The 15003-nt window shown below is 28.7% G+C and overlaps 2 protein-coding genes across 2 annotated transcripts; one reads left to right on the top strand and one right to left on the bottom strand.

Annotated features, from left to right (window-relative positions):
• The first annotated feature begins 841 nt into the window (after positions 1–841).
• On the top strand, positions 842–2151 carry LOC111423728 (inhibitor of growth protein 1). Its single transcript, XM_023057033.2, has 2 exons — positions 842–1122; positions 1286–2151. Exons 1-2 carry the CDS (start codon positions 987–989, stop codon positions 2053–2055), a joined length of 906 nt encoding a protein of 301 aa, XP_022912801.1. The 5' UTR covers positions 842–986; the 3' UTR covers positions 2056–2151.
• A 3969-nt stretch (positions 2152–6120) lies between these two features.
• On the bottom strand, positions 6121–7569 carry LOC111423731 (ribosomal protein L10Ab). Its single transcript, XM_023057038.2, has 4 exons — positions 7477–7569; positions 7205–7363; positions 6571–6892; positions 6121–6349 (listed from the first exon to the last, which is right to left on the bottom strand). The coding sequence occupies exons 1-4, from the start codon at positions 7479–7481 to the stop codon at positions 6179–6181; spliced, it is 657 nt and encodes a 218-aa protein (XP_022912806.1). The 5' UTR covers positions 7482–7569; the 3' UTR covers positions 6121–6178.
• Between the last annotated feature and the right edge of the window lie 7434 nt (positions 7570–15003).

Consider the following 15003-nt stretch of genomic DNA (forward strand, 5'->3'; position numbering starts at 1 on the left):
CGAATATTTTTAATATATTAATAATTTCGTTAACGACAATTTTAATAATAACAAACATTTTAATAATTTTTAGGATTATTTTTATTATTATTTTCACCAAAAGATGTCACCATTATATAATTATTTATTCCATTTTAATTAATTAATTATTTTTATTAAGTTCTAAATAATTATTTGTTGCAAATTACAACATTACAATGGGGTCATACACACTTATTAAATTTAGAGAAAATTTTTATGTCAAACGATATATGCAAGTATATGCATGAATACAAAGTAAAAGAAATATTTTGATCAATTTTATATTTTGCGTAATTTGAAGTGAAAAATAGCAAATATTCAAACGAAATAATTTCGCGGCTTTTCTGTGACGTAGGAACCGCACTGCCTAAAACAAGTTAAATTGTCCGTTAGATAGCGCTTGCGGTGTGACAGTGTCAAAATAAAACCATGGATGTAATACAGTGTCTCTATTACATCCATGAACAAAACATAATAAACATAACCTACAAACACTCTATCTCTTTTCAATACAACCTAAATGACGTTCATCTCTTTCTCGCATTTTAGCGGGGAGCAGGGGACGCAAAAGTGAGAATCGTACGTCATCAACGCGGGAATTTTAAAAGCTCAAATGGGTATATAAATTTTCAATAATTTTTTTAACAATGACTTTGTTCGAAAATATTAAAAAAAAAATAACGGTAACTATATTTTTATATAAACTTTCAGAAAATATAATAAAAAAAAAATCGTGTATGACCCCATTACTTTTAAAACAAAAACGCTCAAAATTACTTTTTATGTATTAAAATTGATTTCCTTTCTACAGTCCAATCACAAGGAAGGTGTTGAGTTAGTGGCGCCATCTAGTGTAAAATGCGTCTTGTAAACATTATGGCTGCGTAGCGTTTGAAAGAAGTTCGTGTAACTTTCGTCGATTTTACTCATTTTTTAACAGAAAAATATAGAATTAATTGTGTGCAATGTTGAACCAGGTGTCTATGGAAGCGGCGTGTGCCGCTCGGTACGTAGAAAATTATTTGGACTGCGTCGAAAACCTCCCCGACGACCTGCAACGTATGATCTCAAGGATGAGGGAATTGGATGTGTATTATTTAGGTGTGTATTTCATTATTTAACCCCTATTTAAGGATAATTTAAGATCCCTCTTTGCATATTCATAGTAAGTTAAAAAAAAATCCAATAATTTTTTTAATTACAATTCAAAATATCAACCAATATGGTTTCGTTACATTTTATCTTTATACCTTCCATTTAACAGCAAGAATAAGCGAAATAGAACATCACACTCAAGCATGGAAAAGCATTCCTGATATAGATGTTGTGAAAAAAAGAAACACCTTAATTCGTATGCAAAGAACTTTAATAATAGCTCAAGAACTTGGTGATGAAAAAATGAGTTTAGTTCAGAGCATCTTGGACAAAATTGAATCAAAAACTAGTCAATTGGACCACGACTATAAGTACCTAGACTTTGGCAAAGATGAAACCCCCACGAATGATAACAAAGAGCAACAATCTCCGTTAAATAATTCCACAAGTAATACTTCAATTAATAACAGTGAACGTCCCAATAAAAGAGCAAGAAGAACGCGTCAGGACACATTTTCCGGGCTTGAATCAAATCATAATGATAATTCTGCTGATCATTTATTAAGAAGTCAATCTGCTAATACGCCAGCGAGTCAAAAGAAAACAAACACTGGAACTGGAAAGAAAAAGAAACGAAAATCAAGGCAAAATCAACAAAGAGAAGAGTCCCCACCAAGGGAAGAAGAACCAGCAATAGATCCAGACGAACCAACGTATTGTCTTTGTGATCAAATTTCATTTGGTGAAATGATTATGTGCGATAACGATTTGTGTCCAATCGAATGGTTTCATTTTTCGTGTGTTACACTAACAACGAAACCGAAAGGAAAATGGTATTGTCCAAAATGTCGTGGGGATAGGCCGAATGTAATGAAACCAAAAGCGCAATTTTTGAAGGAATTGGAAAAGTATAATCGAGAGAAAGAAGAGAAAACGTGAAAAAACTACAATTTTAAGACATTTATTTTTTTTTTTTGTATCTGCTAATGTTTGGTTGGAGCTAATATGCTAAATAAAATTATATTGCTATTATTATCTATTGTTTTTTCTTTTCTAGTTCTGTTGAAATTCCTAAAAATTATTATAATCAGATCAATATCAGCAAAAGTTTTTTCTTCTCATTCTTTAGCAGTTTTTAAAGGATATCTTAATATCCTTAATTCTTAATTTATAAACAATAATTAAGAATTTATAATAAAATTAGAGCTTTAATTTAAAGTTACAATAAAAGATGTCACTAACGAATATTTTTCCCCATTTATTAATATGTATAACCTAATTATTTATTTTTAAATTTAAATTAATATTAATTTAAATATTTTTAATATATTAATAATTTCTTTTACAATAATTTTAATAATAACAAACTTTTTAATTATTAGTTTTAATTATAATTTTCACCAAAAGATGTCACCATTACAAAAAAATTGTCACATTAATTTTAATAATTTTTAAACAAATTATAATACATTACACAATACAACTAATAGCTCACAACAATTCTTGTTAGTCAACAAGTAACTAACCTTAATTTTTAATTTATAAACAATAATTAAAAATGTGTAAGATTAGAGCTTTAATTTAAATTTACAATAAAAGATGTCGCTAGTGAATATTTCCTCTTTATTTCTTCTCATTTATTAATATCACCTAATTATTTATTTTTAAATTTAAATTAATATTATTTTTAATATATTAATAATTTCTTTAACGATAATTTTAATAATAACAAACATTTTAATAATTTTTAGGAGTATTTTTATTATTATTTTCACCAAAAGATGTCACCATTATATAATTATTTATTCCATTTTAATTAATTAATTATTTTTATTAAGTTCTAAATAATTATTTGTTGCAAATTACAACATTACAATTACTACAATTACTTAATGAGGATTTTCAAACCAAACTATTTATTTTATCCCTATTCTTTGGCACTTCATATCTGATATCATCCAATAAACAAGATGCAGTAGGGGCTGAAACTTGTGATTATGTGAAAACGTTTTGTTTTGGTTAATACAAAGACTGAATTAGTTCTATTCACTAAGCAATGGAAGTTAGACTAGAGAGCTTAAAACCTTTTAATTCGTTTTATGATAATTTTCCTCCTAAGTGGAATATATCACTAATACTATAAATAGTAATATTGCTGTATTAATAGTGGACAAAGAATATTAATGAGGAGGCCAAACCAGTTGCTTTCACAGCCAAATAATCTGCAAAGAACTTCAATTGGAGAGGAAATTAAGTAATCATTTTCTGCAAAATGATCCCAATATGGAACAAGCTCTCTGGTTTCAGAGAAATGTTGATAAGCGTTTGTCCCAAGCTGAATTTGTTTCAAGTAAAACCAAGATTGCATCATATGAAGTAGAAGTATCCAGTGTTAAATCTAGATGAAAAGATTAATATCCAGTAGTGATGGAACGGATAGTGCTTATCTATCTGGCCATTATGGTGATAATCTTTCGTGTGTTTCTGAATCCTACATTGCCACATTATTGCAATATTTGAACAAAAATGAAATTAATAAGAAAGCTGATAAGATATGTCAACTTATTTGGATCCAAGATACGAGATGAACTTTTTTGATGGAGATTTAAGAAACGAAGCAAGATTATGGCTATTATTGGAAAGACTTGGGCCGCATCACAAATTAAAAGTGATAGCGACAGTTCTGTTAGTAATGAATGTGATGATGAATTACAAGCGAAGAGAAGAAACTGCAACAAGAGATTTGTTCACATATCGTTTTGGGATTGTTACCATGAGGTTGCTAATGACAAACCTGAAATAAATAAAGTTGTATTAAACGAAAAAAGTCCTATTGAGGTTGGCCTCTCTTAAAAAGTAGCCAAACTTGATATTGTATCCGCTCACTTTGATTCTATAACTCCTAATTGCCTCTTTTGAGCTTGAAAGATAAAATTAATAAAGAACTGTCGAATTTAAGCTGTGCCAAAAAAATAATTGTAGGTATTGTATTTTTAAAAGTTAAAATTCAATATACAGTGATACAATAAAATCTACATACACCCCAGAAAATGGTAATATCTCAGCTCCTGAAATGTAATTCAATGAATTTTTTTAAACGAAGGATATTAGAAGTCTATATTATTTTAATACAAAGTCGAAACAGTTCGACTTGTGCTACGAAGTGAAGACTACAGCAGTAGATTTAGTAGCACGACTCTCAAGATTGCTAAACCCGAATTATTCTAGTTCTAAGTCTTGTTGTTTGTTTCTAGTGATATTAGAACTAAGTGATACTGCTAGTGTAAAACTAGAACTAACACTATACCTAGAAGTAGAATCATTTGGATTTAGCCGCACGTCTCTAAAGACGGCTAAACCCAAATGATTCTAGTTCTAGGTATAGTGTTAGTTCTACATAGCAACAGTGCTAGTGTAAAACTAGAACTAACACTGGATCTAGAACTAGAAACATTCGGATTTAGCCGCACGTCTCTCAAGACGGCTAAACCCGAATTGTGTTTTTAGTTCTAGGTCTAGTGTTAGTCTAGTTTTATTTGTTATTCAACGCTAGATAGTTGTATATTTTTATTGAGCTATAACGGACGCTGATAGACATTTTTTAGGACTGTATATATTTCAATTTGCACGCAATCATGGAAGACTAGCCGTCGAAAAATGGCAAAACATATTGTGGAGCGACGAAAGTAATAGTATATTAAAAAACTAGTTTCGTAAGACACGCTTGAAATGCACGAAACGTGTTTTTTTATTCTACTTTTTGTAATTCGCGTTTTTATCCTTTTTTTAAACAAAAATAAAATAAATTGAGAATGTAGCGAAATAGGTATGTATCAGTTGGTAACACCGTAATACTTGAAAATAGAAATTTGAATTGACAATTAGAAATTGTCAAAACAAATGTATTCACCTGAAAAAAATGTTTCATGTACACCTCCCAAAATAAGAGAAATTGCTCACCTTGTATTCGATGCCAAGAACGTGTTTAAACATCCATAGACAAAAATTGTCACATTGACAACTAGAAAAATTAGTGATCCAATGTCACCAACTTGAACTGGTTCCATTAAATGTTACTAAAATCTGTCAACGGCGTTATTTCGGCGCCTACTTTGATTGTAATTTGCTGACTTAATATTTTCAGAAAACGCAATCTTTCTCGATTTTTTTTCTTATACAACCATAGGATTTGATATGTTCATCGCGTAGAGGGATTTATTCTCTATCAAAATATGCAAAAAAAAATATATGCATCCCATTTAAAATAATAATATTGGTTGCCATAGCAACGAAACAATGTAAATAAACAAATATCGCCAAAAAATACGACACTAAATGACAAAAAATGTCATCACTTAGTTTATTTTATTTTAACACTAATGAAAAATTGCATATGGTGATTTACCGTTAGCAACGAAAATGTTTGGAGTCGGTATAAGCTCCGCCTATCTCTGTGACGTCAGATTTAGATATTGGCTATACTCCAGACATTTGATACACCCCGTATATTTTACAATTAAAATACATTTAAAGACTATTGTCAGGTCACACTTATTATTTTGCACAGCACTGTATTTTTTAGAAAATACATGTACTATTTATTTACGTTAAATGTCTGAATCATGCACATTTTAGACTATTTTCAATTTACATGGTTTTCTATGAAACCAATCCTCCATGTAAATCAGAGGATAGGTGTAATTCAATGCTGGATATATTGCAGTAAGAAGAGCACAATGTTGCAGTAGTAAGTCAATTTTTTTAAATTCAGTTCCTATATTAATTTGGTATAAACTTGTTGCTTGTAATTATCTTATTGCATATAAGGAATAACAAGAGTTTGTTTACCACTGTTTAGTTGGAACAAATTGGCTATTAAGTGCTGAGATGAAAATGGCTTCAAATTTGCTAATAAGCCAGTTATATAGTCATATATAATACAATTTGTTTTCTTATTAATGAAATTGGTGACAAATAAAAGGTAATATAATCAAAAACTCCTCATTTAAACTTATTTCAAGGTCATATATTAATAAAAACGCAAATACACGAAATTATCATCTTAATATAACCTCTGTGGTGGTCCCATAGACGACTTTACATGTAAAGATCTAACATTTTGCCAATGTTTCTTTAAAAGGGACACCAAAAAGTTAATGGCTAAATGGACGTTTTGCACCAATTCATCTGGCGCCATTCCAACATGACCAACAGCAACAGACAAACAAAGTACCTAAAAAAACAAAAAAAAATTAATTTTAAATTAACAAAACAGTTTTAATTATTTTATAATTGTTTGCAATAATTAAATCCACAAATCAATTTTAAATTAGTGGTAGTTATAAATTGCATAATTTTTTAGCACAATTCTTCCATACAGATTAAATATAATTAATTTCATTAATTTGTTGGCTTGATTGTGCAATAAAAATAAATTTGATTAAAATATCTTACTTTTTTCATTTGAAACTTAATTGTTGCTTTGACTTCATCAATTTTTTGAGTCATTGATTCTTGGTGGGACAACAGCCCAGGGAACTTGCCAGCTTTATTCAAACCAGGTCCCAATAAACGAGGAATTTGCTTAATCAAAGCTTCTGATGCTAAAAATGCATCATATTTTTTTGCTAGTTTCTTCACCAACTTCTTGTTCTTATTCAATTTTTTTAAAGCTTCAACATCCATGTATGGAACATTGTTAGCTTTTGCTTCATCACAATGCTGTTGATCACCCAACACACAAACTTGCATTTTTGGACGAGGAATATGTTTCAATCTAATTAAAAAATAAATTAATTAAAATTACCATCTTTGTTAAATAATATTTTTTAAATTTAAATGATCCATATAGCAATTACTTACCAAAAAATATTGATACATAATGATTAAAATTAATTTACGATAATATCTTTTATAAAAAATAAAAGATAAGATCTTCCCAATTATTTTAAGACCCTGGGTGCAGGTCCGTTGAGTTTCCTCAACTTCCTGAATTAACAATTACTTTTAAGTTAATCAAAAAAAGAAATTTTTGTAGTGAACATAACCTCAACGACAACTTAAAAGCAACGTGTTCAGGTCTACGTACTTGATGGTACCGCTGAAACGCTTATCCTTCTGTGGATCGTAATTTTTCAATCCAATTTGGATCTCGACGGTTTCCAAAAACTTCCTCTTTTTCGTTTCATTGGAATATTGCAGAACACCATTGACGCATTCATACAAAGTATCACGCGATACTTTCGACCTAAATTAATAAAATAATTAGCCTATTTTATCGAATTGTAAATTATTTATCGTTTTATAGTAAAATAATAACAAAATTGTTTATGATTAATTAAAAAATTAAAGATTACTTACGACATTTTCGCGGACGATCTCCAACGTGGACGCGACAGAAATGAAAGAGAAATTGACGTTCGCGTTAGTTACCAACTTCATAGTAGATAATAGCGACACCTTTTGGTTATAAAGCGAATATTACCGCCATCTATTGAGAAGATATTTAATCATATTATGAAACTTGATTATTTTATTTTTTTGATAATTATCTTTTAAAAATCCAATTCTTAATGTTGTTTATTTTAGATAAATTGGTTTGATAATATAGCTTTCAACTTAATAAGTAATAACATGAGTGTAATCAATTACTTAGATCCACTTTGTGCTTAATTAAAGTACTCGTTCAAATTAAAGAATGATTCACTTTTTTATAGTTAACAAAGTTAAATTAAAAATACCGCATATTATTATCGGTTAAGAAATTAAACATGTTTATTTACAAAAAATGTGGTGTTAAATGAAGCAATGAATCACTCAAAATAAAACGTATCCACTAAATGTGTACGTCATTGCGTTTAGAACATGTTGCAGTTGTAAATTATATTCGAAAAATATCATTATCGCACATCTGTTGTATTATTTTGAATCTTTTCTTTGTGTTCGTTGTAGAGGTGTTAACCGATATTTGTCCTGTTACATCGGAAAAAGTATTTGTATGTTGTTCCTTGGAACAGTTCATCTCGGTCTGCAGTTCTGATATTAGAAACTGGTGATAGATAAATACGAAATAGTTATAGATTATGATTACTTGATGCATTAGGAATATTTTTTATTCATAACGTCTTTCTCCATCAGTTTTAGTATTTGGGTTATAGTTGATTTTGTTAAGAAAAATTGTCCAATTTTGACACTTTGTGATTGACGCTATATCACTAAATACTGGTGATAGATAAATATGATATAAGTGTGAATTATCATTTCTTGATACATTAGGAATATTTTTTATTCATAACGTCTTTCTCCATCAGTTTTAGTACTTGGGCTATAGCTATAGTTGATTTTATTATGAAAAATCGTCCAATTTTGACATTTTGGAGATTTATGCTATATCATTAGAAACTGGTGATAGATAAATAGGAAATAATTATGGATTATGATTTCTTGATTCATTAGGAATATTTTTTATTCATAACGTCTTTCTTCTCCAGTTTTAGTATTTACGTTATAGTTGATTTTGTTAAGAAAAATCGTGCAATTTTGACATTTTAGAGATTTATGCTATATCATTAGAAACTGATGATAGATAAATACGAAATAGTTATAGATTATGATTTCTTGATGCATTAGGAATATTTTTTATTCATAACGTCTTTCTCCATCAGTTTTAGCGCTTGAGTTATAATTGATTTTATTATGAAAAATCGTCAAATTTTGACATTTTGCAATTTATGCTATATCACTAGGAACTGATGATAGATAAATATGAAATAAGTGTGGATTATCATTTCCTGATGCATTAGGAATATTTTTTATTCATAACGTCTTTCTCCATCAGTTTTAGTATTTGGGTTATAGATGATTTTGTTAAGAAAAATTGTCCAATTTTGACACTTTGTAATTGACGCTATATCACTAGATACTGGTGATAGATAAATATGAAATAAGTGTGGATTATCATTTCTTGATGCATTAGGAATATTTTTTATTCATAACGTCTTTTTCCATTAATATTAGTTTTTACGTTATAGTTAATTTTATTAAGAAAAATCGTAAAATTTTGACATTTTGGACATTTATGCTACATCATTAGAAACTGGTGATAGATAAATCCGAAATAGTTATAGATTATGATTTCTTGATGCATTAGGAATATTTTTTAATCATAACGTCTTTCTCCATCAGTTTTAGTACTTGGGTTATAGTTGATTTTGTTAAGAAAAATTGCCCAATTTTGACACTTTGTGATTGACGCCATATCACTAAATACTGATGATAGATAAATATGAAATAAGTGTGGATTATCATTTCTTGGTGCATTAGGAATATTTTTTATTCATAACGTCTTTTTCCATCAATATTAGTTCTTACGTTACAGTTAATTTTATTAAGAAAAATCGTCCATTTTTGACATTTTGGAGATTTATGCTATATCATTAGAAAATGGCGATAGATAAATATGAAATAATTATGGATTATGATTTCTTGATGCATTAGGAATATTTTTTATTCATAACGTCTTTCTCCTCCAGTTTTAGTATTTGGGTTATAGTTGATTTTGTTAAGAAAAATTGTCCAATTTTGACACTTTGTGATTGACGCTATATCACTAAATACTGGTGATAGATAAATATGAAATAAGTGTGGATTATCATTTCTTGATGCATTAGGAATATTTTTTATTCATAATGTCTTTCTCCATCAATATTAGTTCTTACGTTATAGTTAATTTTATTAAGAAAAATCGTCAAATTTTGACATTTTGGAGATTTATGCTATATCATTAGAAACTGGTGATAGATAAATACGAAATAGTTATAGATTATGATTTCTTGATGTATTAGGAATATTTTTTATTCATAACGTCTTTCTCCATCAGTTTTAGTGCTTGGGTTATAGTTGATTTTATTATGAAAAATTGTCCAATTTTGACATTTTGTAATTTATGCTATATCACTAGAAACTGGAGATAGATAAATATGAAAGAAGTGCGGATTATCATTTCTTGATGCATTAGCAATATTTTTTATTCATAACGTCTTTCTCCATCAATATGAGTTCTTACGTTATAGTTAATTTTATTAAGAAAAATCGCCCAATTTTGACATTTTGCAATTTATGTTATATCACTTGAAACTGGTGATAGATAAATATGAAATAAGTGTGGATTATCATTTCTTGATACATTAGGAATATTTTTTATTCATAACGTCTTTCTCCATCAATTTTAGTTTTTACATTATAGTTAATTTTATTAAGAAAAATCGTTCCATTTTGACATTTTGAAGATTTATGCTACATCATTAGAAACTGGTGATAGATAAATATGAAATACCTCTGGATTATGATTTCTTGATGGATTAGGAATATTTTTTATTCATAACATCCTTCTCCATCAGTTGTAGTACCTACGTTGAAGTTGGTTTTATTAAGAAAAATCGTCAAATTTCGACATTTTGCAATTTATGCTATATCACTAGAAACTGGTAATAGATAAATATGAAATAAGTGTGGATTATGATTTCTTGATGCTTTAGGAATATTTTTTATTCATAAGGTCTTTCTCCATCAATTTTAATTCTTACGTTATAGTTGATTTTGTTAAGAAAAATCGTCCAATTTTGACATTTTGCAATTTATGCTATACCACTAGAAACTGGTGATAGATAAATATGAAATAAGAGTGGATTATCATTTCTTGATACATTAGGAATATTTTTTATTCATAACGTCTTTCTCCATTAATTTTAGTTCTTACGTTATAGTTAGTTTTATTAAGAAAAATCGTCCAATTTTTACATTTTGGAGATTTATGCTATATCATTAGAAACTGGTGATAGATAAATATGAAATAATTATGGATTATGATTTCTTGATGCATTAGGAATATTTTTTATTCATAACGTCTTTCTCCATCAGCTATAGTATATACGTTGTTGTTGGTTTTATGAAGAAAAATCGCCCAATTTTGACATTTTGTGATTTATGCTATATCACTAATAACTAGTGATACATAAATATGAAATAAGTGTGGATTATCATTTCCTGATACATTAGGAATATTTTTTATTCATAACGTCTTTCTCCATCAGCTATAGTTGTGATTTATGCTATATCATTAGAAACACAGGAAAAGTTGTATAATATGAAGCTATTACTTTTTAGGAACAAGAACATATTGTAATTATTGTGCCTATTCCCCAAAAAAATTTAGTTTATTGCATCTCTAGTTCGTTCTCAAAAGGGATCGTTCATTTTAGGAGTCAATGGCCCCAAATGTTATTGCTATTTCGAAGCTTAAAAGAAAAACAATGTTCGTTTACGTTTCGACGTGAAATTAGATCAAACTTTAGTGGATAATTATAGATTTCTGCATAGTTTTAAAACCGATTCTGAATTGGGATCGAAATTTTCTTGAAACTTATTCAAGATAAAATAAAAAAACCTTAACCTAAATTAAAACAAATAAAATTAAAAGAAATGTGCCAACTTTAACTATAAAAGTGTTTCTGTTAGAATCATCGTTTAAATCGATTTAAAACTGTTACACGTTCTGTGTATAAAGTAGTATAAAGGAAGGTCGGATTGAATGGTTATTGTTTAGACTTTAATTGGAAGTGTCTATTTCTGTCGTCGATTTAATTGGAGTAATATTTTTGATTTAATTGATTAGTTTTTATTACTACAAAAAACAAATTAGGACGAGAAAAGTTTGTTTATAAAACTAACCATCAAAATGACAAAAACATCAAAATTTAATCCCAAAAAAATATTTAATTTATCATTTTTATTACTATTAATAATACAAAAATCAACTTCAACATATTACACCACTTTTAATTTAAAGGATTCACTTCATTTATGCGAAGATCTTCACTTATATCCGTTAAAATTAGGCGATGGAATAGAAAGTGCGATAAAGCTCAATCTTTACCATAAACAATCGTTTCATTGTCAATTCGAAATAACCCCAAGAAGTGAAAAACACGGAATAGTCGTTGTTATTCAAGATATGAAGTTTAGAAAACGTCCAAATTCCAGTGAATGTATCGATTATATAATGTTTAAAGGAAAAAAATACGGAAAGGTTTCAAAAAAATTCTGTGGATCTTTTGATGTTGAATCGGCGATGGAAAGATTCGTTGTTAAAAAAGCATCTTTAATAGCAATGGCAAGTAAAAATGTTTATCAAAGTGATCTAGACGATGACGTTATGGTTATTATTCATATGAATGTGAACCATAATGAAACTAAAAGTAATTATTACGATTTGGGCGCTGAATTAGTGTTAACAAGTTACACAAATTGTCGTTCAAACCCGCCGTGGTTTTATAAACCTTGCATATCAAAAAATTTAGACACAATTTGCATCGAAGACGTTTATTTCACCGATGGCTATGTTAATTGTCCCTTTAAAGGTTGCGTGGATGAAGGAACTTGCGTTCCTTTAATGGTAAAAATCTACGGAAAACGAATTTTCATTGGAACCATAATCGGAGTGATTATATCAGTTTGTTTGTCAGTGTGTTGTTTCTTTTATTGCACACCTTATAAAGAACGCAGTGTTGAGCAACAAAACGATTTACCACCTAATTATATGCTGCCGAGAATTGACGACGATGAAGAAACCGATTTTAGTTCGGATGAAGAAGGAATGAGGAGATTTGATGAAGAAATCGGAAAAGAATCGGAAGAGGAAAGAGAAAATTGGGACAAACCACCTTTATATGAAAGTTTATTTCCTGAAGGACCATCTTTTTCTAAACCATAAAATGTTTAATATTAATAAAATTATTATTTCAAAAAATTAATTGTTTTCAATATTTCCAATAAATAATCTCGTTTTTGGTTGAAAATATGAAAATTTTATGAATATGTTGCTCTTTCAAGTTATTAAAGGTAACACTTGGGAATCGGAGCATGTTATAAGAAAACATTTATAACAAAAATTGTTGCAAATTTTATTTTTAACAATATTGCTCTCTTGCACTCTTGCTCTTAGATACGTCAATATCGAGATAGATACGAAAATATGAAAATTTTATGAATTTGTTGCTCTTTCAAGTTATTAAAGGTAACACTTAGGAATCGGAGCATGCTATAAGAAAACTTTTAGAACAAAAGTTGTAGCAAATTTTATTGTTAACAATATTGCTCTCTTGTACTTTTGCTCTTAGATACGTCAATATCGAGATAGATACGAAAATATGAAAATTTTATGAATTTGTTGCTCTTTCAAGTTATTAAAGGTAACACTTGGGAATAGGAGCATGCTATAGGAAAACTTTTATAACCAAAATTGTTGCAAATTTTATTGTTAACAATATTGCTCTCTTGCACTTTTGCTCTTAGATACGTCAATATCGAGATAGATACGAAAATATGAAAATTTGATGAATTTGTTGCTCTTTCAAGTTATTAAAGGTAACACTTAGGAATCGAAGCATGCTATAGGAAAACATTTATAACAAAAATTGTTGCAAATTTTATTGTTAACAATACTGCTTTTTTCCATTTTTGCTCTTAGTTACGTCAATATCGAGATAGATACGAAAATATGAAAATTTTATGAATATGTTGCTCTTTCAAGTTATTAAAGGTAACACTTGGGAATTGGAGTATGCTATAAGAAAACTTTTATAACAAAAATTGTTGCAAATTTTATTGTTAACAATATTGCTCTATTGCACTTTTGCTTTTAGATACGTCAATATCGAGATAGATACGAAAATATGAAAATTTTATGAATTTGTTGCTCTTTCAAGTTATTAAAGGTAACACTTGGAAATAGGAGCATGCTATAGGAAATCTTTTATAACAAAAATTGTTGCAAATTTTATTGTTAACAATATTGCTCTCTTGCATTTTTGCTCTTAGATACGTCAATATCGAGATAGATACGAAAATATGAAAATTTTATGAATTTGTTGCTCTTTCAAGTTATTAAAGGTAACACTTGGGAATAGGAGCATACTACAGGAAAACTTTTATAACAAAAATTGTTGCAAATTTGATTGTTAACAATATTGCTCTTTTGCACTTTTGCTCTTAGATACGTCAATATCGAGATAGATACGAAAATATGAAAATTTTATGAATTTGTTGCTCTTTCAAGTTATTGAAGGTAACACTCGGGAATCGGAGCATGTTATAAAAAAACTTTTAGAACAAAAGTTGTAGCAAATTTTATTGTTATCATTATTGCTCTCTTGCACTTTTGCTATTAGATGCGTCAATATCGTGACAGATACGAAAATTTGATGAATCTGTAGCTTTTTTAAGTTTTAATCCATTCACATTTAGACAATATGACATGATTCACCAACTCTGTACAACCCAAACAGAGAATCTGCATCTTAAAATGTGTCTTTGATATATGATTTAGTTGTAACTTTGATTGCATATCAAAGATTCATCCATTTTTCACTATGTAGATCATAACTACGTCAAAGATCTATTTTCAAGATATCATGATGTATTTTAGATATTAGCAAAATAGTTTTGCAAGAGTCTCACATCTCTCTCCAATGAGACTATGTTCTTATACAGAGATTAAGTTGGTACATGATTGCGAAGAGGCGCCACTCTGAGAGATCAAATTAATGGCAAAAGATACCTATCATGTACATATCGATTTGAAGAACTATGTGCTAAAGTGTGAATGTACCACATCTAGTCAAGTAACGACGTAAGGACAAAGAAAAATGAGTTGGGCACATTGCAAGTAGTACAACTCAGTATAGAGCGTTCTAAGTTGTACAATTTGACATCTTACAACAAAAGCATTGAATTCCAAATCGTTCATAGGCTTATTCTATGAATACTTAATAATTAATATCTACAATGTGATAGGACTACAATTACTATTGCCTTGTCATCAATGGCATG

Source organism: Onthophagus taurus, chromosome 11 (assembly GCF_036711975.1).
Source record: "Onthophagus taurus isolate NC chromosome 11, IU_Otau_3.0, whole genome shotgun sequence".
NCBI lineage: Eukaryota > Metazoa > Arthropoda > Insecta > Coleoptera > Scarabaeidae > Onthophagus > Onthophagus taurus.